The sequence below is a fragment of the Neophocaena asiaeorientalis genome, unplaced genomic scaffold (genome assembly GCF_003031525.2).
Source record: "Neophocaena asiaeorientalis asiaeorientalis breed wild unplaced genomic scaffold, Neophocaena_asiaeorientalis_V1.1 scaffold86, whole genome shotgun sequence".
Lineage (NCBI taxonomy): Eukaryota > Metazoa > Chordata > Mammalia > Artiodactyla > Phocoenidae > Neophocaena > Neophocaena asiaeorientalis.
Genome location: NW_020175039.1, coordinates 12,713,268 through 12,741,088, shown reverse-complemented (window position 1 = coordinate 12,741,088; position 27,821 = coordinate 12,713,268). Strand labels below are relative to the sequence as shown.

Below are 27,821 nucleotides of genomic sequence, written 5' to 3'. Positions count from 1 at the left end.
TGGAATCCATGACGTAATATGTGAAAAGTTACATAATTGTTTTAAAAATGTTAACAAGCATTACAAGCAATAGCAGCAGGCATTTTACACATAATTAATTATTTCCCCATGAAATGGTTTAAGGAAAAATGAAAAACTTCTGCAACTGCCTTTGGATGCAGTTACATATGGATGATAATGAGGTCCTTTTACTATAACTGAATTCAGTATGATAGAAATAAATAAATTGGCCCTATATGAAGCTAATTGGTTTTTATAGTGCTACTAGATATAATAAGGTAATTGTAAATGTCATGTTGAAGAACATAAGAACAATATGCCATTGATGTATCCTTTAAACTACCCCACAAGAAATGTTATATATCATATGCACATATCACACACATATGTACATATATTTGTGTATGTGTTCCCTTGTATAAGGTTGTTGTGTGTCTCCTCACAGCAGGCTTTACAAGCATTGTCTCTCATACCGGGTGTGTCTCAACCTTCAGAAGGCTGCCCTTATTCGACCTCGGATGCCCCTAGAGATTCTGAAGGCACTGAGGCATTCAGCTGTAAATTTGCGGAAAATTGGAAGCACGTCTAAACTTATTTAAAAGCACACATTTGAGTCACTTAGAAGGGCAATAGGCTTTCCCAAGGATACATAGCTACATGGGATGATAGAAAGTATGATAGGTCCCTTGGTCCAGGTCTCTTGGTCTAGTTCAGGAGCAAGCCTGTTTCCATGGAATCAAAGAAGCACCTCTAAAGAAACCATTAAGGGGAAGTCAGAAAAGTGACATGGCCTGTGAGTAAAGCAGGCTGCTTTGGAGGGAGGTCTTGATCAGAAGTTGAGTGAGAGGAGATACTAGAAATGCCAAAATCTCCTTCCCACTTGTTCTTTTTTTTTTTTTTAAGAGAAAATGTTATAGCGATATATCCCTTTGGCTGCAGACATTTTTTTTTTAACTTTATAAAGAGCAACCCTTTAAACTGAAGTCATTAATTCCTTATGACTGTGCTCATGAGTTCTGCTCCCTGAGAAGCGAGTTGCATTTTTATCTTTTATGTTTTGGTGTGTGAGTGTGGTACATATACACAATGGAATATTACTCAGTCATAAAAAGGAATGAAATTGGGTCATTTGTAGAGACGTGGATGGATCTAGAGACTGTCATACAGAGTGAAGTAAGTCAGAAAGAGAAAAACAAATATCATATATTAACGCATATATGTGAAACCTAGAAAAATGGTACAGATGAACCAGTTTGCAGGGCAGAAGTTGAGACACAGATGTAGAGAACAAACATGTGGACACCAAGGGGGGAAAGCTGCGGGGGTTGGGGGTGGGGGTGTGATGAATTGGGCGATTGGGATTGACTTGTATACACTGATGCGTATAAAATGGATGACTAATAAGAACCTGTTGTATGAGACACAGATGTAGAGAACAAACATGTGGACACCAAGGGGGGGAAAGCTGCGGGGGTTGGGGGTGGGGGTGTGATGAATTGGGCGATTGGGATTGACTTGTATACACTGATGCGTATAAAATGGATGACTAATAAGAACCTGTTGTATAAAAAAATAAATTAAATACAATTCAAGTATTCAAAACAAACAAAAATACCAGGCAACATATTTGACACCTTATGATGTCCCTGTCTGATTTGAGTCCTGATTATACAATTTTTCTTGCTTTTATGATGTATAATTTACTGGATCATACCCCATAGATATGTACTCTACTTAATGATATAATTCTCCTATTTTTAACACCTAATACCATATGTATATGTAGACAATCGTACCTCTACTACAACTTGAGTTAAGTGAATGAAAGAGTGACAGACATTAATTAGTGACAGGCAAAACCCATCAGGTAAATGCATCACTCTAAACCAGGATTGTGGTTCATTCCTAGCATTTGGTTTAATTGTAATTAAGTATAAGCTTAAGATTCTGTCTGAAATGTTAAAAATGTTTTACTAAAATGCAAATTACTAAAAAATAGTGCATGATCAACCTCACTGACAGAATATAAATAGTGGAGGCTTGTAAATTAGAGATAATACATGAAATTACAAAAATCAAGGCTATTTTTTGATGGAGTAAATGCTATTTCGGTTAGTAAGACAAGTTTTCTTACATTGTATTCTGTCAATAATACAGCATTTAATTTGTTTATAAAAATAAGGACTGACCAAAGAGATTAGTGTCTAAGGGAAATTGAGATGTTCTCAAATAAATTTGAAGAATTTTCTTTTCATTCCTCACTGCTAAAAATAAATTTCAGGTTAAAGATTATTTCAGAAATGTTTTTGTGCAGTGATACCTTAGCTTTGTGATATCAGGTTTAAAAAACTAAGAAACTAAGCTGGGTAAAAATACTACAAACAAATCTAGGTAACATCGGTAGAACTTTGGGACACTAATGGAATTACTTTAGGCCTAAAGTATTTAGAAATCTGGGAAACAAATCTGAATTTTAGAATATTTTATTTCAGAAAGTTACTTGAAACTATTTGTGTGATTGTATCAATATGTATGATAATAATTTATCTGTGTGGGATACCAGATCCTCTTCCCTAAGTCCCTACAAGTTCTGTGCTTGGAGTTGGGGCCAATTTAAGATAAAATTTTTCCACAAAACTCTCATCTATTAACTTCATCCCATAAATGTTCTCTTCTACTGAATTCTCTTTGCTGTACAGGCAAAACCTGCACAAACCATCACACCATTACTCTAAAACATTCCTATGGATGTGATTTGTCTTCCAAATGATGGTCTTTATTTCTGGAGGTCAATGACGAGAATAGGGTTTTGCAGTGAATGTTTTTCTATCTACCACTTTCCAAAAAGAGTGTTTTAGAAATTGCTCTTCTACTAACTTCTAACATTCACTACCTTTGAAACCAGCCAGAAAAACAGGGTTAGCTTCAGATTCAAAGATTTGGTATATTAGGTAAGCATAACTGCTTTACAATACGTAGAATTGAGTTCAAGTAAGTCTGTATTTGCTAGATGAGAAAAATGCGCAAGTCATTTCACCTTCACCAAGCCTCAGTTTATTTAATTGCAAAATGGGGTTAGTAATAACTGCCTCAAAGTGATACCATGACCATGAAAGTCAAAACATCGTCTAGGGTATACAGTAATGTACTTAGTAAATAGTAGCAGTGCATATTATTATTGTTTTTAAATGTGTTGATTTATTGAAAAATAAAAATCAATTCCATAGAGTTATTTTTGAAAATATTGATATATTTATTACTTAGAGCCTTTTTATTCAACTGTAAGTACCTATTTAGTCTAATTGACTCTGATATTTGCTAACTGGCTACTTCTCCCTTAATTTTAGAATTGATTTTGAAGTCTTTCACATAAGAGACTTTTCTACATATTTAATTGAGGAATTAGTTTCTAGGCTTCTAAAATATTAATGCTGCTAATAAACTAAAAATAATAAGCAAATAAAAATACTATAGTTAGAATAATATTTATTAAAGGTTTTGCAAAAAATGGATATTGAACATAAAAAATGACGATAAAAGCAGTTTAAGTGTACTTATAAATATGCAGAAATGTGGACTGTTATTTTCCATAATGTTTACAATGAATTTAAGCACTCAATTGCCGGGTGTTTGCTTAGGCAGTATGTAATTTCTCTTATCAGAGAGAAATGAGCTTCATCCCTTTAAAAATTATTTCAGAATAACTTCAAATAATGACAAAATACATTTGGCACATATGTATTACTTCAGCAACATTCATTAGTAGGTCATTAAAGCAAACACAAATTACGCCCAGATCAATGGCCTATCAGATATTGTAATATTTTCTAATATAAATAATAATGTCTTATTTATAACTTATAATGTAGTAACACCTTTAATGTTTATTATCTTATTTGATCTCCATACATAGGAACCTTATGAAGTAGGCAGGTATTATCCTAATTTTACAGACAAGGAGATTGAACCTCAGGAAGAGTTTCACGGAGGGAACCAAGAAGAGGAGGGACTTAAGTCCAAACCCAATTCCCCACCATCCCTCTTTGGCTCACCCTCACCTCTATACCACTAGTCTCAAGAACATTTGAGATTTGGTGGGCTTTTAAGAAAAAAATCTTGGAGTTTTGACTGCTCATAGGAGATTAAGTTTAATGATTCAGGGACTGCTTGTAAGGCAAATAGTAAGGAAATAGGAATTAAAACGAGTTCTGGGTACTGTAGACAGGTACCAAGCAGCAGTAAAGGACGCAGGCTGTCACAATGAGAGGTAGGATTTAGACTGGACTTTAGGGATGGTTAGAAAATTGATAAGGGAAAGGAGAAGGGAGAAAGGAAACAGGCAGGGAAAGATTACATGGAGGTGAGAAAGCTTGCTGGTGGGAATGCACGAAGGTGGGGACAGTGGGTAGGTAGTTTTCCTGGGGCTGACAGAAGTGATCATAGATAAGACTGGAAAGTCTTGATGGCCCCAGTGGTAATGAGTTAACACTATATCCTTTAGGCAAAGGAAACCTTTGGAGAACTCCGAGTATAGGAGTAACTTGGTGAAGCAGTCTTTTGAATGATTAATCTGAATGTGAAGTGCTGGGGTGGAGAGGAACAGCAGAGGGGAATGTTAAAAGGAGAGATCTGTATCCATTTAAGAAATTACAACAGTAGTTCAAGAATTAGTTGATTATAATGTAAAGTACAGGATGGAAATGTTCATTGACTTAATTTTCTTTTAATTGCCACACATGCAAATGTCACACGTTTACATGCAGCTGTATGGAAGTCGTGCACGGTAATCACGTGTAGTTTTATGGGAGTCTTACATGGTTATCATGTGTAGTTAGTTGTATGGGAGTCTTACAAAGACTTTAGCAGGTAAGTGCCTGGAAAGTCAGGACTGAATCCGTTTACCTCTTTGTGGCATAACAATATATTCATTGATGGGAATAATGAAAATATCACAGTCATGTTCATTCAGCATTCTCAGGAAGGCAACAGAGGCAGTATTAGCACAGTTGTTCATTATCCAGTGGCTGATATCGAGGACATATTTTTCAGGCATGTGGTGGCTGTATCATATCAGTCGGGGGCCAGATTCCAAACAACCTGGCAGTCCCCCTGTACAAGAACGGTGTCAAGATCATGGGCACGAGCCCTCTGCAGATCGACAGGGCTGAGGATCGCTCCATCTTCTCAGCGGTCTTGGACGAGCTGAAGGTGTCTCAGGCACCATGGAAAGCTGTTAACACTTTGGTAAGGAGAGAAACACGAGTCTGTTTTTAATGTTCCATTTTGAAGAGTCATAACCTGAACGTTAACTACTGCACATGCTAACTGCAGGGCACAGAGGATGCACTATGTTCAGTGAATTTACTTTAAAGTTGCTGAGTTTCCATGATTGCAGTTAAATGCTGGTTATAAATTGACAGGAGTATTCTCACTGATTCCAACAATGAAAAGAAGTTCAAACTATTTTTGAACTAGCTTGATATTTAGAATTAGAAACTAGAAGTTTTATGTATTTTGGTGTCCAGTTTACATTTTGGTGGTGTCTTTTGGGAGAAAGAATAAAAGGAGTTGGGTTACCACTTGTTCTAACGATACCATTCTGCATTTTTATTGAATATTTTAAACTATTCATGCATTTTGTTGTTGTTGTTTCTATTAATTAGAATGAGGCATTGGAATTTGCGAAGTCAGTGGGCTACCCCTGCTTGTTGAGACCTTCCTATGTTTTGAGGTAATATATTGTTTTCTAAAACTATTATTTAAAAGTCAGGAGACACAGAACTGCATTCTGTATGCTAACAGCACTAGGCTTTGATGTGTAGTAATTTGTAAATCCATCGACAATCCCCATACCAACACAGCCAGAGTGAAGACCTGTGCACAGTTCTTCAGCCTAATGCTTTTCCTTCAGGGAGTGACAACACAGTGTCTCCAATCCTGCATCTTAGGAGCATGGCTTAGGGCATCTCCTTGCCAAATGGAGGAGGATAGCTTTACATTAGAGAAGAGGACAATTTAAAAAAACAAAACAAACTTGGGATATCTCTCACCAGCATCTGTTCTCTGATACCCAGAAATGACAGCTTATCTTTGACTGTTGTCAGCACCTTCCGATGGTGCCTATGGTTTGAATATTTTTTTTTTGAGATTAGATTTTTTAAATAAATGAATTACAATGTTGGAGTTCATGGACAGTGTCTTTTATAATAAACTTTGAAACTAAGTTCTGTCATCAAAGGAGAAGTCGTCAATTGTCACTCTCTTCAGATGTTACCACGTATAAAGAGCTACTTCACTGAACAGGGGATAATAAGAGAAACGTAATTTGTTGTGCACAGTTTGAAAGTGTAAATGGAATGGGAGATGGGATCCTTTAAAATAATGAAAAATTTCAAGTGAGGTGGGAAACTTTCCTTTTTCTTTAAGTGACATTTTGGTAAACCACAGTCCAATACTACTGCTTCTCTGAGGTATTAATGTAAGTTAATTTAAACAACACAGGCATTTAAGGGGGGCTCGCTCTGACTACTGTGCTCCCTCACATCATTGCAATCCGTATCTTTCTTTTAGTTCCCTATACTGTGAATTATCAGCGTCATTAGGACCTTAGCCTTCGTGTCTTAAATAGCTGAAGAAATTGAAAGCTCTTCAAGCATAAAATTTGCAATATAGTAGAAAAGGTAAAGAAAAAGTTACTTTTAAAAGGAAGTGGAAAGTGATATTTTTCTTCCTTATTTCTTCCCTTCTGCTTAGTCTTCCTTCTTTCCTCCCCTCCCATCCCACTCTGAAAATGCCAAAATTCAGAGTAAATTGATTTCAGATAGTATTCTTTCTCAAGAATTTGAAAGGACACAGCTGAATACATTTCAGTCAGATACCGTACATTATATTTGCAAATGTTACTAAAAAGTTGATTCTTTGGTAACCCAGCTGAGATAGTAGAATGACCTGCTTTGACAGCATACTTGTGGGTTAAGATCAGCTATGGGTAATGAACTCTGAAGACACAAGTTTAGAAAGCTAGATCCTGGGATGAATCCTGTTACAGTATAAGTGTTACCTGGAACCAGAAGAGAGTTAAAACAATAAATCAGAAAGGGTGGACCTTGGGGATGTGCCATCGCTAAGAGCTACCATGGTTCTCTTTGGGCATTATCACGTATCCCACCCCCCTTCCTCATCCCCAACATTGGGGACTTTTTACTTTGGTTGATTGTCCTGTTGATTACATAAAGTCTCAATGTAGAAAGAGACACCTTCTTACTTAGCCTAGTCTGGAACTAGAGGCTGCCTGGAACTGTTCTGAGAAGCGATCAATTCTAGCATGCTTTACTTCTGAAGTGGTAAAAGAAACTGACCTCTTTTTTTTCCCCCTCCTTACCCAGTGGGTCTGCCATGAATGTGGTATTCTCCGAGGATGAGATGAAAAAATTCCTAGAGGAGGCCACTAGAGTCTCTCAGGTAGTGTCCTGTTTCCTTCTGGTGACTTTTACCTTTTCTGTTAATTGCTACTTTGTTTTTATGTTGTTTTTCTTTGCACAGGATGTTATGATGTTTTTCCTTTTTTCTTCTACCCATTATAGTCCTAAATATAGAAATGAGAAAACACATATGCATTTAATTATATTTGGATCCTTAGGGTTAGTGGAAGAAGAGGAAGACCAGTGAATATTTGATCAGAACAGAGATTTATACGATTTTAGTCTCCAAGAGCAAGGCTGCATAAGCACAAACTTGTCTGTTAATGAGTTAAATGCTGGTCAAGTTATCCATGGGATTCCCAGCCTCAAGGGCAGCCCAACCATTGTCATCACGAACAAGTGAAGGCTTCCCTGATTTTTAATTCTCACACCTGGAGAGCCTTTCTTTGCCTTAGTCAATCCTGCAACTTCAATAGTAAATCCCCTCACTCACCTATTGATTTTTTTCATTTTGGTACATTCCATTTGTAAGTTAATAAAAATGTTTATAATTCTGTGTTCACTCAACCAGCTTTCTCCACTGCCCCAGCTTTTACTTTCTCCTTTGGCGTTACCTGAGTGTAATCCATTTAAGATTTACCCAGTGGGGTTATTGATCTGCAGACCTTGTACTGTAGAGGATAAAAGTAATGTTTTCTTTTTAAAAGCTTTCAAAAGCTAGATAGGGCTAAAAGAAAAAAAAAAAAAAAGGAGAGAATGAGAGAAAACACAACTCATAGAGAAGAGTTTGATATTAGGCAAGTGGAGTTTGGAGGGAGCCAAAGAGTGAAATCAGAGGCATTTGAAAGAGGAATAAAGAGCATGAACTGTTCCTGCACACATGAAGCTGGGCTTCGTTTCTGCGTGGCAGTTGCTCCCCAAGGAAATTTGTTCAGTGAAAAGAGTGCATAAGGATAAAGAGTGAGAAGAGACAGAGTATAAAAAAGAAACCAAGTGGATTTTGAATTCACTTTTGTGTGAAAGTCAGATAACTGAGAGGGACTCTCTCCAAAGGGCCAGTTTTCATTAATGTGCTCTGGAGTGAGATACTGTCCTCTTCTCTATCTCACTCCCTGCAAGGGGTCCTGCCACACTCATCTTTTGAGAAACCAGCAGCCTGACCCAGCTGGTCTCATGTGAGTGATGAGGCAGGTGTTCTCTGTCTGGGACAGTGTATCTTATAGGGCCTCTACTTGGTAGAATATTTTTTAAATATTTTTTTTCTGCTAGCAGGTGGATAGAATCCTTACAGGGCCAAAGTTTTATAATAGAGATGTCTTAAAGGAGTACTTCTGGTTCAAGTCTCCCCATCAAACTACAGCAGAATCTGGGATTCTCAATTCAGTGAATCTAGAGTAAAACTAGCCCCCATTAATCATTGATCTATTTATGTATCCATTCATACTTAGCACCTGCTATATAATGACATTGTTCTCAGTATCAGGGGTTACATTCATGGAAAGATAGTCTCACAGAGGAATCTCTTTACTAGGGACATCAGACATCAAATAATTATAATTAAATATGATGAGCATTGCAATAGAGAAAATACATGATGTTGAAGGAGAGTGTAAAAGTATCGGGGTCCAGTCCTTGAAGAAGGGACTTTTAAATTGATTCCAAATGGTTGATTCAGAGTTAAAAGGTTTACATTGTGTGCGAGTAGGAAGAAAGAACAGCATATGTAAAGGCCTGAAGCTGAGAAAGAGCATGAAGTTTCTAGAAACTGATAAAGCATTCATTTATATGGCTAGGATGCCAAACATGGTGGGGAGTGTTGATTATAACGATGGTAGAAAAGCAGAAAGACAAGGAGCAGATAAAGAGAACCTTGTCAGTTATATACTGAGGTGGATTTTAGTCATATTTTCTGAATACTGAATCACTACGCTGTATACCTGAAACTAACACAATAGTGTAAATCAACTATACTTCAACTAAAAAAAAAAAGAGCAATTGAAAGTTAAAAAAAGAAAGATCACTCTTCTATAGTATAGAGAGTAAAATCTGGGACAAGTCTGAATTCATGGAAGGAGGTTAGGGGGCTGTTGTGTAGCTCAGGGTAGAGATGACAGTGCCTTGGATCAGAGTAATGGTAGTAAAGATGGAGAGAAGTGCATGTGTTCTAGAAATATTGAGAATGTGTATTGAGGTTGTGAATGGATGGAGGTGGAGGGTGAGAGAGGATAAGAGATGATTCTTGAGTTTCTGCCTTAGACAGCTGGATGGACAGTGGTACCATTTATTGAAACAAGGAACACTTAAGGGAGAAATTTTAGAGGGGGAAATCATATATGTAATATTTGACCTTTTGAGTGTGAGATGCCTGTGAGAAGTCCAAGTAGAGATGTTCTGAAAGCAGAGGGTTACATAGAATTGGAATTGAAGATCAAGATCGTGGCTAAAGACAGAGATGTAGATATAGATTTGGAAGTCAATAGCATATCATTGTAATTGAAGTTTTGAGATTGGAAGCAATCACCTGGGATAGTATAGAGGAAAAGGAACAGTTAAGACAGATGAAAGGAATACTGGCATTTAATAGCTGAGCAGGGAAGAAAGAACCACGAAGGAGGCTGAGAAAGAAGTATGAAAAGGTGATCATGGACACCTAAGGAAAGAAGTGCTTTAAGAGGGCCAACAATGTATAATGTTGCTGAAAGACTGAAATTTATTAAGAAATTTTCTTCCTCAACATATTAAGGGCTATTTCATAAATGTGTTCAATTGGCCAGGATGGAGGATGCTGTTGTTGCCCCCCTTAGATCCCTTTACCAGTGGGGGCACCCATCCCCCAACTGCTATGGTAGCTGATGACACCTCCCAGCTCTACTTCTCAGGATAACTATTCTCAGTCAAGTGGGAGCCTCTGTCAACCAGGAGGCAAGATCCCTCACCTTACCACCATGCTCAAAATGCTGGACAGTGACTGCCCTTTGCCTCAAGATGGGACTTACTCTGTACTGCAACTCAGAGCTCCCTCTGTGGTAAGGCCAAATCCAGTCCCCACTGAGACCACGAACTTCCTAGTTTTTTCCTGCTGCCCCATCCTGCTTTTCTCACTCCCTCAATAAATCACTTGAACAAGAACCCCTGTGTTAGGCTTGGCTAGAGAGACTAAGACAGCTGTTAAACTTTATCTTTGTTTGCAGTTACATTGTTATTATAATATACAGAAAAATTCCCACGTAAGTCTCAACACAGCTCTACCAGGCCTGCCAACAGTAAACATCCAATATTTTAAAAAAGAGGAAACAGAGATGAAAAAAATTTTCCATGTCCGATAGGCCTTTGAAGAAAAGGAAGTGGGTAAAATTTCTTCATTTAATAATAAATTTAAGAAGAGAGAAGCTTATTTATGGCTTGAGACATTGGTTATTTTGAATTTTTTTACAAAATTCATTTCTATTTAAAATGTTCTGTTAAAGGATATAAGATATATTACATTTTTTTAACTTTTTATTTTATACTGGAGTATAGTCGATTAGCAATGTTGTGATAGTTTCAGGTGCACAGCAATGGGACTCAGCCATACATATGGCTGTATCCATTCTCCCCTAAACTCCCCACCCATCCAGGCTGCCACATAACATTGAGCAGAGTTCCCTGTGCTATACAGTAGGTCCTTTTTGGTTATCCATTTTAAATACAGCAGTGTGTACATGTTGATCCCAAACTCCCTGACTATCCCTTCCCCCCATCCTTCCCCCCTGGTAACCATAAGTTCGCTCTGTAAGTCTGTGAGTCTGTTTCTGTTTTGTAAATAGGCTCATTTGTATCATTTCTTTTTAGATTCTACATGTAAGGCATATCGTACAATATTCCTTTCTCTGTCTGACTTACTTCAGCCAGTATGACAGTCTCAAGGTCCATCCATGTTGCTGCAAATGGCATTATTTCATTCTTTTTAATGGCTGAGTAATATTCCATTGTATAAATATACCACATCTTCTTTATCCATTCATCTGTCAATAGACATTTAGGTAGCTTCCATGTCTTGGCTATTGTAAACAGTGCTTCAATGAACATTGGGGTGCGTGTATCCTTTTGAGCCATCTTTTTCTCCGGATATATGCCCAGGAGTGGGATTGCAGGGTCATATGGTAGCTCTATTTTTAGTTTTTTAAGGAACCTCCATACTGTTCTCCATAGTGGCTGTACCAATTTACATTCCCACCAACAGTGTAGGAAGGTTCCTTTCTCTCCACACCCTCTGCAGTATTTATTGTTTGTGGATTTTTTGATGATAGCCATTTTGACTGGTGTGAGGTAATATCTCATTGTAGTTTTGATTTTCATTTCTCTAATAATTAGCGATGTTGAACATCTTTCCACATGCCTCTTGGCCATCTGTATGTCTTCTTTGGAGAAATGTCTAGTTAGGTCTTCTGCCCATTTTTTGATTGGGTTGCTTCTTTTGATGATATTAAGCCTCATGAGCAGTTTGTAAATTTTGGAGACTAATCCCTTGTCAGTCACATCATTTGCAAATATTTTCTCCCAATCTGTAGGTTTTCTTTTTGTTTTGTTTATGGTTGCCTTTGCTGTGCAAAAGCTTTTGAATTTAATTAGGTCCCGTTTGTTTATTTTTGCTTGTATTTTAGATATATCTAACACATATGCATAAGATGATAAACTCCAAGGTAGTGGCCAAAAGGACTTAGTGTTCAGAGCAAAAAGACATGTTCAGAGAAGCCTTCAGGGAGGAGGTGGCATTGAAGCTAGGCCTTGAAGGATGGGTTGAAATTTGAAAGATGAAGCTGAGGAGAGAAGGTGGAGTGCATTTGTGGAAGAGAGGCATGGAGACAGGTAAAGGCAGGGTCTGGTAAGAAAACAGCAAGTGGTGCCGGTTGCTGGTGCCTGGGGCAGGGGAGAAGAGATGCCTAAATCCTGGAGGCCTTCATTCAACCACTTCTTTTAGTCTGGAGAAGCACCTAGTGATCAAGATGCGGAGGGCATTGCAGCACTGTCGTGAAGGAACTGAGTGTGGGAAGAACATCCAGAATAATAAGGGGTCCGAAACAGCTGAGAGAGGGAGAACATTTTAAGATTTATATAGAAAAATGTTTGATTTTGCAGTCACAAATGTCACACTTTAGAAGTGATATAAAGCATGTCGATTCCATGTAAATAATTCCATCTTTGGCCTAATAGAACTGAAACAAAATGCTGCTCTCCTTCTAAGTTCATTCACAATTCTCATACAGAGAACTAACTGAGGGCATTGTAGTGCTTAGAAAAGATAAGCATAGGAAGAGAGGAAAAACCTGAACCAATATTGATATATAATTATAAATAAAATAGAGAGATATTTATAACTCTGGAGACAGAAAAGCAACCTCATTCTGCCCTCTCCTTAGCCTCCTCTTTTCTCTAACTCACCTAGAAGTCGATGTTTGAAATTTCAAAACTCATGTTCAATTCACTGAGAACTGAAAATTGGAGAAAGATTTCCTCTTCCTCACTGTTAGCAGAGAATGACCGTGTTCTTACCAAACAAACTGGCTAATGAGTTTGTGTAGTATGTTGAGCATTGTTTTTTTTTTCAAGTATTGCCGTGGTGCTGACTTAAGGTACATGATTTACTTGACCCCATACATGTAACTTCAGCTAAAGTTTCTGCCCTTCTGTTTTCCTCGGTGACAGGAACACCCAGTGGTGCTGACAAAATTTATTGAGGGGGCCCGAGAAGTGGAAATGGATGCTGTTGGCAGAGATGGAAGAGTAAGTGCTTTATCTCCCACCCCTTCTTCCTGCCTTCCCATCAGAATTTTTTTCTTGGCAATTTAGAAACGTAACTCAGATTAGACATCGTGATTTCTACAAAACAGATCTCTAAAAATAATGGACAAGTCCGCTCAGTCAAAAAAATTGTTCCATTTCACTGACAATTCAGTTGATGTGTCATGGGTATCATATCTTCTGCTTTTCATACTGTTAGATTTTCTCTTTGATGATATTAAAAAGTATCATCCTGTACTCGTTCTTTTTGAATAGATTTTCTCTCTCATTTTCTTTTCTCTTGGTGTTTCCTTTTTTATTTCAATGGATATTAGAAAAACATCCAAAACTTTTCTTTCTGAAGTTCCTAATTGAATCCCTAGTTTTTCTTCTCTCTTGATTTTTCCATCCTTCTCCTTTTTATTGGGTTAATAAAAGCAAAACTAAACAGAGTAGGGTGGGTAAAGATAATAACATAAAATTGGCTTACCATATCACATCTTGTATCACTAATACAATGAATGCCTCAAACTTCAGGGAGAAATGAAAGTATAAGAATTCTTTCCTTTAGTTTTCAAGTTGTACTAATAAAGCATGTTAAAGCTTTTTTTGTTTCTTTGTTTTGGTCTTTTTTTTTTTTTCCAGATTAACAGTTCAAATCAAGGTTGTTTCAAAAAAATACTATATATATAGTAAGGATGACCTCTTATCCTATAATCTAGAGTTTAAGCACCCTTAGATATCATTTATTTCAACCCCTTACTCCCCAAGGATGAGAATTTTCTTCACAGCAACCCTGGAAAGTGGTCATTTGCTTTCTGTTTAACTCTTGGTTATACAGAGCATAAAAAGTTGTAAGATGACGTACATATATTGTTTTGTTTTGGTTTTGCTTTTACTTCTTGGACATCTAATATATTCCTTCTCTTGAACTAAGGTCTGCTTCCCTAGAATTTTCATCCCTGACCTGCTGGCCTCCAGAGTTATGGAGCATATATATATATATATATTCTTTCCCACTTGAACATACATGTATTTGAGACTGAGGTATAAAATAAGAGGAATGTGATCATACCAATGTGGAAGTGGAGAATGTAAGACTGGCCTACAGATATTTATGTTTTTTCAAATATTGTGCTGGTAAAGTAATGCTGGTCAGTTGGCCTGATTTGGTTCCATTTTGCTAGGATGTGCTCCTGCCCTAAGATTCTCTTAGACCTTGACCATTGCTTATCATCCTGGACTCCTTTTGGAAGTGTTCCAGGTTATTCACATAACTTTTAAACAGTCACACTCAGAAGTGGACCTAGTACTTCAGACATGTAACTTTTTTTCAGAGTTCAGTGAGGTGTTGCCTCCCCATTTCTAGACAGTATAAAAAATTTGAGCACTTACTCTGCACTAATTATCATGCCAGGCACTGTTTATGTGTTCTGTTTTATCCTTACAAATATTCTGTGAGGCAGATACCATTGTTATTCCTATCTTATCAGAAACCAAGGCTAAGGAGATAAAGTATCTCACCCAGGTCACAGAACTCATAAGTGACAGCAGGAGTACCGGGACTCAAATGTCACTCTGCTTTAAATCATCTATAAATCTGATAAACAAATCTTCACTGTAATTTATTTAAGTCTTTTACAGCCACCCAATTATTCTCCCCCACTCTCATCTTTATCATTTTCCAAAGACACACATACTGTTAACATTCAGGTTATTGTGGTTGAGACCGTAAACTTTGCAATCTGACAGATAAGTGTTCAAAATCCTGACTTGGTCACATAGCAGTCACATGTACTTGGGTTATTTATTCTTATATTGCCTTGGTTTTCTTACCTCTAAAAGAGGACAAGAATATTTTCCTCTTGCTTCCTTCCTGTCTCAAATTTCAGTTTAAAGATCTCTTGTAGGTGGCCAGTTAGCTCAGTTGGTTAGAGTGTGGGGCTGATAAAGATCTCTTGATCTTTAGATCTTACATTTTCTTTCTGATCCATCTAAATTATGACATTTACCTAAGCTAGATATTGACCTCTCCCATCTTTTCTTTTCCAGTGTTTAAATCTTAACCTGGAAGGAAAAGATAAAGCTATCTCCAGTGCCCCCCAAATGCTTTATTTTCCTATCCATTTTTAAAAGTCATTATGAATTGGCTTAGTTGCCTTCTTTTCCTGGTATTAATAACTATTCTAATCAATGGAAGAGGGAGGTAAGCTTTCAGACACTCTCAGCTGCCCTTAGAGGTGATCTGTCACTGCACAGGGAGGTTTGGTGACGCTACATGTGCAGCTCTTTCTACTTCTCTCATCAGAGACTTAGCAAAGAAACTGCTCAATGCTGGAGGCATCTGTTAGAATTGGGGGGATGGGTCAGGCAGTAGATTCATTGAAGAAGAGCTGACACTTCTTTTGCAAATCTTCTTTTGGCCAGGTCATCTCCCATGCCATCTCTGAACACGTGGAAGATGCAGGCGTCCACTCAGGAGATGCTACTCTGATGCTGCCCACACAAACCATCAGCCAAGGAGCCATTGAAAAGGTCATCATTTATAAATAAAACTGGAAGGGGGAAAAAGATTTAAAACATTTTTTTTAATTGGGGCTGGATTGTGAAGGGTCTTTTTTTATTATGCATTTCCTTTTTTTGTTTATAAATTTATTTATTTTATTTATTATTTTTGGTTGTGTTGGGTCTTCGTTGCTGTATGCAAGCTTTCTTTAGTTGCAGCAAGCAGGGGCTACTCTTTGTTTCAGTGCTCGGGCTTCTCATTGTGGTGGCTTCTCTTTCTGCGGAGCACAGGCTCTAGGCGCATGGGCTTCAGTAGTTGTGGCGCATGGGCTCTAGAGCGCAGGCTTGGTAGTTGTGGCGCACGGGCTTAGTTGCTCCGTGGCACGTGGGATCTTACTGGACCAGGGCTCAAACCCGTGTCCCCTGCATTGGCAGGCGGATTCTTAACCACTGTGCCACCAGGAATCCCATTAAAAACATTTTTTTAACTAGGTAGCAGTAGGACATGCCCCAGGTAAAATTTAATTTTGAGGGGAACTTCCTCCTCTGAGTCTGCTGAGTATTTTAAAGATGACAGTTTCCTTCACTGCCCTTCAGAGTCCATTTGGTTGTATGCTAGTGCAGTGGTTCTCTATATGCATCATAACCACCTGGGGGACTTGTTAAAATACAGGTTACAAGACTCCTCCCCAGTTTCTAAATCTGTAGTTCTGAGCAGGCCCCCAGAATTTGTATTATTATCAAGTCCCCATGTGATGCTATTGCTGCTGGTCTGGGGACCACATTTGGATAACTACTGCTGCAGATGATTCTAATGTTTGGGCCGCTTACAGGTGAGCAGCATCTAAAGCAATGTTTCTCAGAAGCAGGTATGCAGCAGTCACGTGAGAACTTTCTAGAACCGATGCTTTCACTGTCTGCCCTTACCCTCACCTCAAACAGCACTTTATGATATATCTCTTTCAAACCCTCTTTTGGAACCACTGCTTTAAAGACCTGTCCAGTAATCATGACTCTGCCTCAGTACTCAATATGCATGCTAGGTGTTGTCTTTGAGGCTGTCATCTTTTTTTTTTTTTCAATCAGTCAACACATGTTTATTTGCATACATTTTTTTTAACATCTCTATTGGAGTATAATTGCTTTACATTGTTGTGTTAGTCGCTGCTGTATAACAAAGTGAATCAGCTGTACGTATACATATATCCCCATATCACCTCCCTCTGGCATCTCCCTCCCACCCTCCCTATCCCACCTCTCCAGGTCGTCACAAAGCACCGAACTGATCTCCCTGTGCTATGCAGCTACTTCCCACTAGCCATCTATTTTACATTTGGTAGTGTATATCTCACTTCGTCTCAGCTTACCCTTCCCCCTCCCCGTGTCCTCAAGTCCATTTTCTACATCTGCGTCTTTATTCCTGTCTGGCCCCTAGGTTCTTCAAAAAAAAATTTTTTTTTTTTTAGATTCCATATATATGTGTTTGCATACGGTATTTGTTTTTCTCTTTCTGACTTACTTCACTCTGTATGAAAGACTGTAGGTACATCCACCTCACTACAAATAACTCAATTTCATTTATTTTTATAACTGAGTAATATTCCATTGTATATATGTGCCACATATTCCTTATACATTCATCTGTCGATGGACACTTAGGTTGTTTCCATGTCCTGGCTATTGTAAATAGAGCTGCGATGAACATTGTGGTACATGACACTTTTTGAATTATGGTTTTCTCAGGGTATATGCCCAGTAGTGGGATTTCTGGGTAATATGGTAGTTCCATTTTTAGTTTTTTAAGGAACCTCCATACTGTTCTCCATAGTGGCTGTGTCAATTTACATTCCCACCAATAGTACAAGAGGGTTCCCTTTTCTCCATACCCTGTCAAACACTTATTATTTGTAGATTTTTGATGATGAGCATTCTGACTGGTGTGAGGTGATACCTCATTGTAGTTTTGATTTGCATTTCTCTAATGATTGGTGACGTTGAGCATCCTTTCATGTGTTTGTTGGCCATCCGTATGTCTTCTTTGGAGAAATGTCTATTTAGGTCTTCTGCCCATGTTTGGATTGGGTTGTTTGTTTTTTAAATATTGAGCTACATGAGCTGCTTGTATATTTCGGAGATTAATCCTTTGTCAGTTGCTTTGTTTGCAAATATTTTCTCCCATTCTGAGGGTTGTCTTTTTGTCTTTTTTATAGTTTCCTTGGCTGTACAAGAGCTTTTAAGTTTCATTAGGTCCCACTTGTTTATTTTTATTTCCATTTCTCTAGGAGGTGGGTCAAAAAGTATCTTGCTGTGATTTATGTCATAGACTCTTCTGCCTATGTTTTCCCCTAAGAGTTTATAGTGTCTGGCCTTACATTTAGGTCTTTAATCCATTTTGAGTTTATTTTTGTGTATAGTGTTAGGGAGTGTTCTAATTTCATTATTTTACATGTAGCTGTCCAGTTCTCCCAGCACCACTTATTGAAGAGGCTGTCTTTTCTCTGTTGTATATTCTTTGCTCCTTTATCAAAGATACGCTGACCATAGGTGTGTGGGTTTATATCTGGGCTTTCTATCCTGTCCCATTGATCTATATTTCTGTTTTTGTGCCAGTACCGTACTATCTTGATTACTGTAGCTTTGTAGTATAGTCTGAAGCCAGGGAGCCTGATTCCTCCAGCACCGTGTTTCTTTCTCAAGATTGCTTTGGCTTTTTGGGGTCTTTTGTGTTTCCATACAAATTGTGAAATTTTTTATCCTAGTTCTGTGAAAAATGCCATTGGTAGTTTGATAGGGATTGCATTGAATCTGTAGATTGCTTTGTGTAGTATAGTCATTTTCAAAATGTTGATTCTTCCAATGCAAGAACATGGTATATCTCTCCATCTGTTTGTATCATCTTTAATTTCTTTTATCAGTGCCATAATTTTCTGCATACAGGTCTTTTGTCTCCTTAGGTAGGTTTATTCCTAGGTATTTTATTCTTTTTGTTGCAATGGTAAATGGGAGTGTTTCCTTAATTTCTCCTTCACATTTTTCATCATTCATTTATAGGAATGCAGGAGATTTCTGTCCACTAATTTTGGATCCTCTACTTTACCAAATTCATTGATTAGCTCTAGTAGTTTTATGGTAGCATCTTTAGGATTCTCTATGTATAGTATAATGTCATTTGCAAACAGTGACAGTTTTACTTCTTCTTTTCCAATTTGGATTCCTTTTATTTCTTTTTCCTCTCTGATTACTATGGTTAAAACTTCTAAAACTATGTTGAATAAAAGTGGTGAGAGTAGGCAACTTTGTCTTGTTCCTGATCTTAGAGGAAATGGTTTCAGTTTTTCACCATTGAGAATGATGTTGGCTGTGGGTTTGTCATACATGGCCTTTATTTTGTTGAGGGAGGTTCACTCTATGCCTACTTTCTGGGGAGTGTTTGTCATAAATGGGTGTTGAATTTTGTCAAAAGCTCTTTCTGCCTCTATTGAGATTATCATATGGTTTTTCTCCTTCAGTTTTTTAATATGGTGTATCACATTGATTGATTTGCATATATTGAAGAATCCTTGCATTCCTGGGCTAAACCCCACTTGATCATGGTGTATGATCCTTGTAATGTGCTGCTGGATTCTGTTTGCTCGTATTTTGTTGAGGATTTTTGCGTCTATTGGCCTGTCATTTTCTTTTTTTTTTTAACATCTTTGTATGGTTTTTGTAACAGAGGGATGGTGGCCTCCTAAAATGAGATTGGGAGTGTTCCTCCCTCTGCTATAATTTGGAAGAGTTTGAGAAGGATGGGTGTTAACTCTGCTCTAAATGCTTGATAGAATTTGCCTGTGAATCCCTCTGGTCCTGGGCTTTTGTTTGTTGGAAGATTTCTAATCACAGTTTAAATTTCAGTTCTTGTGATTGGTCTGTTCATATTTTCTATTTCTTCCTGGTTCAGTCTTGGAAGGTTGTGCATTTCTAAGAATTTGTCCATTTCTTCCAGGTTGTCCATTTTATTGGCATAGAGTTGATTGTAGTAATCTCTCATGAGCCTTTGTAGTTCTGCAATATCAGTTGTTACTTCTCCTTTTTCATTTCTAATTCTGTTGATTTGAGTCTTCTCCCTTTTTTCCTTGATGAGTCTAGTTTATCAATTTTGTTTATCTTCTCAAAGAACCAGCTTTTAGTTTTATTGATCTTTGCTATCGTTTCCTTCATTTTTCTTTTTCATTTATTTCTGATCTGATCTTTATGATTTCTTTCCTTCTGCTAACTTTCAGGGTTTTTTTGTTCATCTTCCTCTAATTGCTTTAGGTGTAAGGTTAGTTTGTTTATTTGAGATGTTTCTTGTTTCTTGAGGTAGGACTGTATTACTGTAAACTTCACTCTTAGAACTGCTTTTGCTGCATCCCATAGGTTTTGGGCCACCGTGTTTTCATTGTCATTTTTTTCTAAGTATTTTTTGATTTCCTCTTTGATTTCTTCAGTGATCTCTTGTTTATTTAGTAGCATATTGTTTAGGCTCCATGTGTTTGTATTTTTTACAGATATTTTTCCTGTAATTTATATCTAGTCTCATAGCGTTGTGGTCAGAAAAGATACTTGTTACGATTTCAATTTTCTTAAATTTACCAAGGCTTCATTTGTGACCCATGATATGATCTATCTTGGAGAATGTTCCATGAGCACTTGAGAAGAAAGTGTATTCTGTAGTTTTTGGATGGAATGTCCTATAAATATCAATTAAGTCCATCTTGTTTAATGTATCATTTAAAGCTTGTGTTTCCTTATTTATTTTTATTTTGGTTGATCTGTCCATGGGTGAAAGTGGGGTGTTAAATTCCCCTACTGTGATTGTGTTACTGTTGATTTCCCCTTTTATGGCTGTTAGTATTTGCCTTATGTATTGAGGTGCTCCTATGTTGGGTGCATAAATATTTACAATTGTTATATCTTCTTCTTGGGTTGATCCCTTGATCATTATGTAGTATCCTTCTTTGTCTCTTGTAATAGTTTTCATTTTAAAATACGTTTTGTCTGATATGAGAATTGCTACTCCAGCTGTCTTTTGATTTCCATTTGCGTGGAATATCTTTTTCCATCCCCTCACTATCAGCCTGTATGTTTCCCAGGTCTGAAGTGGGTCTCTTGTGGACAGCAATTTTATAGGTCTTGTTTTTGTATCCATTCAGCCAGTCTATGTCTTTTTTTTTTTTTTTTTTTTTTTTTTTTAAACATCTTTATTGGGGTATAATTGCTTTACAATGGTGTGTTAGTTTCTGCTTTATAACAAAGTGAATCAGCTATACATATACATATGTTCCCATATGTCTTCCCTCTTGCGTCTCCCTCCCTCCCACTCTCCCCATCCCACCCTTCCAGGCTGTCACAAAGCACCGAGCTAATATCCCTGTGCCTTGCGGCTGCTTCCCCCCAGCTATCTACCTTACTACGTTTGTTAGTGTGTATATGTCCATGACTCTCTCTCGCCCTGTCAAAACTCACCCTTCCCCCTCCCCATATCCTCAAGTCCGTTCTCCAGTAGGTCTGCATCTTTATTCCTGTCTTACCCCTAGGTTCTTCATGACATTTTTTTCCCTTAAATTCCATATATATGTGTTAGCATACGGTATTTGTCTTTTTCTTTCTGACTTACTTCACTCTGTATGACAGACTCTAGGTCTATCCATCTCATTACAAATAGCTCAATTTCATTTCTTTTTAAGGCTGAGTAATATTCCATTGTGTATATGTGCCACATCTTCTTTATCCATTCATCCGATGATGGGCGCTTAGGTTGTTTCCATCTCCGGGCTATTGTAAATAGAGCTGCAATGAACATTTTGGTACATGCCAGTCTATGTCTTTTGGTTGGAACATTTAATCTATTTACATTTACATTATTGATATGTATGTTCCTATTACCATTTTCTTAGTTGTTTTTGAGTTTATTATTGTAGGTCTTTTCCTTCTCTTTTGTTTCTTGCCTAGAGAAGTTCCTTTAGCATTTGTTGTAAGGCTGGTTTGGTGGTGCTGTATTCTGTTAGCTTTTCTTGTTTATAAAGGTTTTAATTTCTCTGTCAAATCTGTATGAGATCCTTGATGGGTAGAGTAATCTTGGTTGTAAGTTTTTCCCTTCCATCACTTTAAATATGTCCTGCCACTCCCTTCTGGCTTGCAGAATTTCTGCTGAAAGGTCAGCTGTTAACCTTATGGGAATTCCCTTGTATATTATTTGTTGCTTTTCCCTTGCTGCTTTTAATATTTTTTCTTTGTATTTAATTTTTGATAGTTTGAGTAATATGTGTCTTGGCGTGTTTCTCCTTGGATTTATCCTGTATTGGACTCTCTGCGCTTCCTGGACTTCTTTGACTATTTCCTTTCTCATACTAATGAAATTATCAACTGTAATCTCTTCAAATATTTTCTCAGTCCCTTTTTTTCTCTTCTTCTGGCACCCCTATACTTCAAATATTGGTGCGTTTAATGTTGTCCCAGTGGTCTGTGAGACTGTCCTCAATTCTTTTCATTCTTTTTTCTTTATTCTGCTCTGCAGTAGTTATTTCCACTATTTTATCTTCCAGGTTACTTATTTGTTCTTCTGCCTCAGTTATTCTGCTATTGATTCCTTTTAGAGAATTTTTAATTTCATTTATTTTGCTGTTCATCATTTTTTGTTTGCTCTTTAGTTCTTCTAGTTACTTGTTAAGCATTTCTTGTATTTTCTTCATTTTCTTTCCATGATATTGGATCATCTTTACTCTCATTATTCTGAATTCTTTTTCAGGTAGATTGCCAGTTCCTCTTCATTTGTTTGGTCTGGTGTGTTTTTACCTTGCTTCTTCATCTGCTGTGTATTTCTTTGTCCTCTCATTTTGCTTAATTTACTGTGTTTGGGGTCTCCTTTTCACAGGCTGCAGGTTCGTAGTTCCCGTTGTTTTTGGTGTCTGCCCGCAGTGGGTAAGTTTGATTCAGTGGGTTGTGTGGGCTTCCTGGTGGAGGCGACTGGTGCCTGTGTTCTGGTGGATGAGACTGTATCTTGTCTTTCTGGTGGGCAGGACCCCTTCCGGTGGTGTGTTTTGTGGTGTCTGTGACCTTATTATGATTTTAGGCAGCCTTTCTACTAATGGTTGGGGTTGTGTTCCTGTCTTGTTAGTTGTTTGGCATAGGGTGTTCAGCACTGGAGCTTGCTGGTCATTGAGCGGAGCTGGGTCTTAGTGTTGAGACGGAGATCTGTGGGAGAGCTCTTGCCATTTGATATTACATGGGGCTGGGAGCTCTCTGGTGGTCCAATGTCCTGAACTTCGCTCTCCCAGCTCAGAGACTCAGGCCTGACACCCAGCCAGAGCACCACAACCCTGTCAGTTACACAGCTCAGAAGAAAAGGGGGGAGAAAAAGAAAGAAAGAAAAAAAAAATTAAAAAAATAAAATAAGTAAAAAGTTATTAAAATAAAATTTTAAAAAAAATTATTAAATTTAAAAAACTAATAGAGCAACCAAACCAATAAACAAATCTACCAGTGTCACATGCACTAAAATCTAAACTAAGATAACCATATAAATCAAAAACTAGTCGGTCGCATACAGTAAACCCCAACTCTACAGTTGTTCCCAGAGTCCACCGCCTCAATTTTGGGATGATTTGTTGTCTATTCAGGTATTCCAGAGATGCAGGGTACATGAAGCTGATTGTGGAGATTTAATCTGCTGCTCCTGAGGCTGCTGGAAGATATTTCCCTTTCTCTTCTTTGTTCGCACAGCTCCTGGGGTTCAACTTTGGATTTGGCCCCACCTCTGCGTGTAGGTCGCCTGAGGGCCTCTGTTCTTCTCTCAGACAGGACGGGGTTAAAGGAGCCGCTGATTAGTGGGCTCTGGCTCACTCAGGCCGGGGGTAGGTAGGGGTACGGAATAGGGGGTGAGCCTGCGGCAGCAGAGGCCAGCATGACATTGCAACAGCCTAAGGCACGTTGTGTGTTCTCCCAGGGAAGTTGTCTCTGCATCACGGGACCCTGGCAGTGGCGGGCTGCACAGCCTTCCGGGAGGGGAACTGTGGATAGTGACCTTTGCTTGCACACAGGCTCTTGGTGGCTGCAGCAGCAGCCTTAGTGTTTCATGCCCGTCTCTGGTGTCCCGTGCTGATAGCTGGGGCTTATGCCCATCTCTGGAGCTTGTTTAGGCGGTGCTCTGAATCTCCTCTCCTCTCACAGCCCGAAACAATGGTCTCTTGCCTCTTAGGCAGCTCCAGAGTTTTTCCCAGACTCCCTCTCGGTTGGTGTTGCGCACCAGCCCCTTCAGGCTGTGTTCACGCCGCCAACCCCAGTCCTTTCCCTGGGATCTGACCTCCAAAGCCTGAGCCTCAGCTCCCAGGCCCCACCCGCCCCGGCGGGTGAGCAGACAATATTCTCAGGCTGGTGAGTGCTGGTCAGCACCGATCCTCTGTGTGGGAATCTCTCTGCTTTGCCCTCTGCACCCCTGTTGCTGCGCTCTCCTCTGTGGCTCTGAAGCTTCCCCCCCACCATCCCCTGTCTCCGCCCACGAAGGGCCTTCCTAGTGTGTGGAAACTTTTCCTCCTTCACAGCTCCCTCCCAGAGGTGCAGGTCCCATCCCTGTTCTTTCGTCTCTATTTTTTCTTTTTTCTTTTGCCCTACCCAGGTACGTGGGGAGTTTCTTGCCTTTTGGGAGGTCTAAGGTCCTCTGCCAGCATTCAGTAGGTGTTATGTAGGAGTTGTTCTGCATGTAGATGTATTTCTGATGTATCTGTGGGGAGGAAGGTGATCTTCGCATCTTACTCTTCCACCATCTTGAAGGTCCCTCTCTGTCATCTTAAGTAACTTGGGGATGTTCCTTTAGTCTTCTGGTATATGAGGTTAGGCTTAGCTTTTTTAGTGAGACTTTCCAATAATCCTGCCGTCAGAATCTAGGCAGGCCTGTCTGGCTAGTTGTACATTGGACTGAATTCTGAAGGTCTTACCTTGTTCTAGAATGTGAAGGTAGCAGGATGCTTTGTAACAGCAGCAACATAAAGGAACACTATCCTGGGATTTCAAATGTACTTCAATTTTTTATATCAGGATAAATGACCTCAAGAACTCAGATTTTTCCAAATCTCTCAGAGCTCATTGTGTCATAGACTCTGCTTCCTTTTATAACTGACTAAGTTGCTGAACCACTCTTGTAAGAGTGATGAATGAGGAACTCTTGGTTCCAGCAGTCAGTGCTCTCTCTTTGCATGAGTACCTTCTATCTCTGGTTGGATACAGGAATTCCTATATGTGACATGCAGAGCCTCCCTGCAAGGGAACATGTTTCCTTCTGACCATAATATCTACCCTTGCAGTCTAGGGCAAAAGAAAAGCACATAAAAGAAACCTCTCTGGTCTCTTTGCAGTACCATGTAATTTTAGGACCTGCACTTCTCAGCAGGTAGGTCATTAGATTGATACGGAGTTTGGACTGCAGTTTTGGTGCTAAAGCAACTAGACTGAAAGGATTCCATTTAGCCCTCAAAATAAAACCAGAGTATATAATTGTAGGTAGATAGATGCATTTGGCAGAAAGATAATCCTGTAAGATTATTTGTTCTTTTCCCTGCTATCCTGTTGTGACTATTTAGTACATTTGGTACAAATATTACTTTGTTAATAGAAGCCTAATAATGGCTTCTATGATTACTATTACTGTTATTATTATCAGTGGAGATGTAGTTCTTTGTAAAGAGAAATGAATGAAATCTAAATTTAAGGTGCTGTATCTTTTTTGTTGGTTTGTTTTTAAACTAAGGAATGTTCTTTAGCACTGTATCATTGTCCTTTTTATCTAGGTGAAGGATGCTACCTGGAAGATAGCAAAGGCTTTTGCCATCTCTGGCCCATTCAACGTCCAGTTTCTTGTCAAAGGAAATGAGGTCTTGGTAAGAAATGCCAAGGTGTTTGAGAGGACACCACTGCTGTGTTATGTCATGTTGGTTTGTGTCCCTCTGGTACTCTTCTCTGTGAACACTGCCACAGAGCAGCTGAGACCCCTGCAGCTGGTTGTGACTGAGTATGGGAGTTGCACAGCACATAATGCCTGCCTTGTTTGAAAGCACTGGCTCTTGGTGGCATTGATATGTCAGTCACAGCTTTGAAAAGCACTCTGATCCACTGGAAAGAAGATCACTGACTGCCATCTTCAGTACAATATATATGGATGCAGTAACTATCATAAAGTAATCTGTCCAGGTTACTGTAAAATAGTCATAAATTACATGTACTGAAGTCTACTTTACTCCTTTCTCAGAGAAGAAAGCTGTTTTGGATACCATTTACCAAAAAAATAAAAAATGTTAAGTCAACTAGGTTAGTCTTAGTTAAGTTAGTTTATTTAATGTAACTAATCAGTAACCAATATTGATTCCTCACCTACTATGCAAAGTCATAAGGTGGCTACAGAGACGTATAGAGCCCAGTCTCTGCTCTCAAAGATCCACGATTTAGTGAGAACTGAGGAGAAGATGAATTTATAGATGACTATAACGTAAGTCAGAATATAATAGCTGCTAGAAGGAATGTACAAGTAAAGTGGTATTGGAGGCACAGAACAGAGAGAGCCTATCTATTAGTGTGTGTGTGTGTGTGTGTGTGTGTGTGTGTGTGTGTGTGTGTGTGTCTGTCTGTCTGTATGTCTGTGTGCCTGCACATATGTGTATGAGCATGTATTTGACTGTCATATGCCTGATTTGGGGTGGATCATAAAAGATTTCAAGGAAGATTTTGTAATTTGAGCTGGGTCTTAAAGAATAGCTGGAATTTTGACAAGTAAAGGAAGATAGAAAGGACAGTACACATACAATATGTATGGGTAAATTTGGCGCATTTTAGGAGATAGTGACTAGTTCAATTTATCAATGACCAGCTGATGATGACTAGCTCAGTTTATTATTTTTCCAGGGAAATCATGGAAGGTAAACTTAGAAAGAAAGACTGGGGCCAGGAAAGTGGTACAAGATAACATAGAGGCAAGAGGATAGAAGTCTTTCAAGGGCTAGACATTAATCTCATGGCCAGTAGAAATCCACTGAAGGCTTTCTAGTAGGGCCGTGGCATTATCTGAACTCTGCATTAAAACAAATCTGTCAAGAGTGTGTGGGGATGGAATTGTGGAACGGGGATGGGAAAAAGTCAGAGTTCAAGGATACTGACTGAAAGGAAACCAGTTAGCAAAAGTCAAGCAGTGGGGAGAAAAGGAAGAGGCTGGCAAAGCAAGACTGGGCCCCAGTAACAGCTGAAACCAAAGTGGCCAGGAGCATATTAATATTATCATTGTCTCTCATCATCCTTCCTCTTCTTTTGAATTTTGTTATCTCTCCAGGTGATTGAGTGTAACCTGAGAGCTTCTCGATCCTTCCCCTTTGTTTCCAAGACCCTTGGGGTAGACTTCATTGATGTGGCCACCAAGGTGATGATTGGAGAGAACATTGATGAGAAACTCCTTCCAACATTGGAGCATCCTATAATTCCTGCTGAGTATGTTGCAATTAAGGTAATATTTTCAAAAATCTTAGTCATTTTTTAAGTTCCAAAGAAATGAAAGGAATAATTTTTCATCAGAAATAATCTTGATACGTTCTGAACCTTGTAACTGAAGTGCTAGACTAGGGGATTACGATGTTTGCTTTGAATGCAGTTGCGATGCAGTGTATAGCATTGCAATGCATGTATAGCATATTGCAATGTATAGCAGTGCAGTTGCTATACAGGCAACTTTATGTGTACTATTATGCATTTCAAAAATTAAAATAATATTTAGAATTACATAACTTCAAAACCAACTAGCTGAGTGACTTATAAACTACATTTATGAAGCTGATGCATAATGCTGCCAGTTTAGTTGGTAGACAGAAATTCTGAACATATCTTCTTGGGATAAGGCTTCAGTTGTGCCAAGACTTCAGGAATGCATGAATCTTGTAAAAGCGTTACCTTGTGGTGTTGGTTAAACGTTTACTGCCTTGGCTTAGTTCCTATTTTCTCTAGTGGCAGAATATTTTCACAGTGGTACTGTGAGGGCAATGAAATTGATGGCACCTTTATGAAGAGTGACCAGGAAAATTTAAGGTTTGTTCACTAACTTCAAATACAGGCATGCCTTGGAGATATTGTGGGTTCGGTTCC

General features: G+C 38.5%; 1 protein-coding gene across 1 annotated transcript in view; it reads left to right on the top strand.

Moving 5' to 3' along the window:
- CPS1 (carbamoyl-phosphate synthase 1) overlaps positions 1–27,821 on the top strand; it is a 140,413-nt gene that overhangs the window by 97,497 nt on the left and 15,095 nt on the right. The window contains exons 26-32 of the mRNA XM_024763188.1: positions 5,050–5,244; positions 5,664–5,731; positions 7,386–7,461; positions 13,107–13,184; positions 15,609–15,716; positions 25,490–25,579; positions 27,019–27,189. Of these exons, the coding sequence (XP_024618956.1) occupies positions 5,050–5,244; positions 5,664–5,731; positions 7,386–7,461; positions 13,107–13,184; positions 15,609–15,716; positions 25,490–25,579; positions 27,019–27,189 (786 nt within the window). The remainder of the gene's footprint in view (positions 1–5,049; positions 5,245–5,663; positions 5,732–7,385; positions 7,462–13,106; positions 13,185–15,608; positions 15,717–25,489; positions 25,580–27,018; positions 27,190–27,821) is intronic.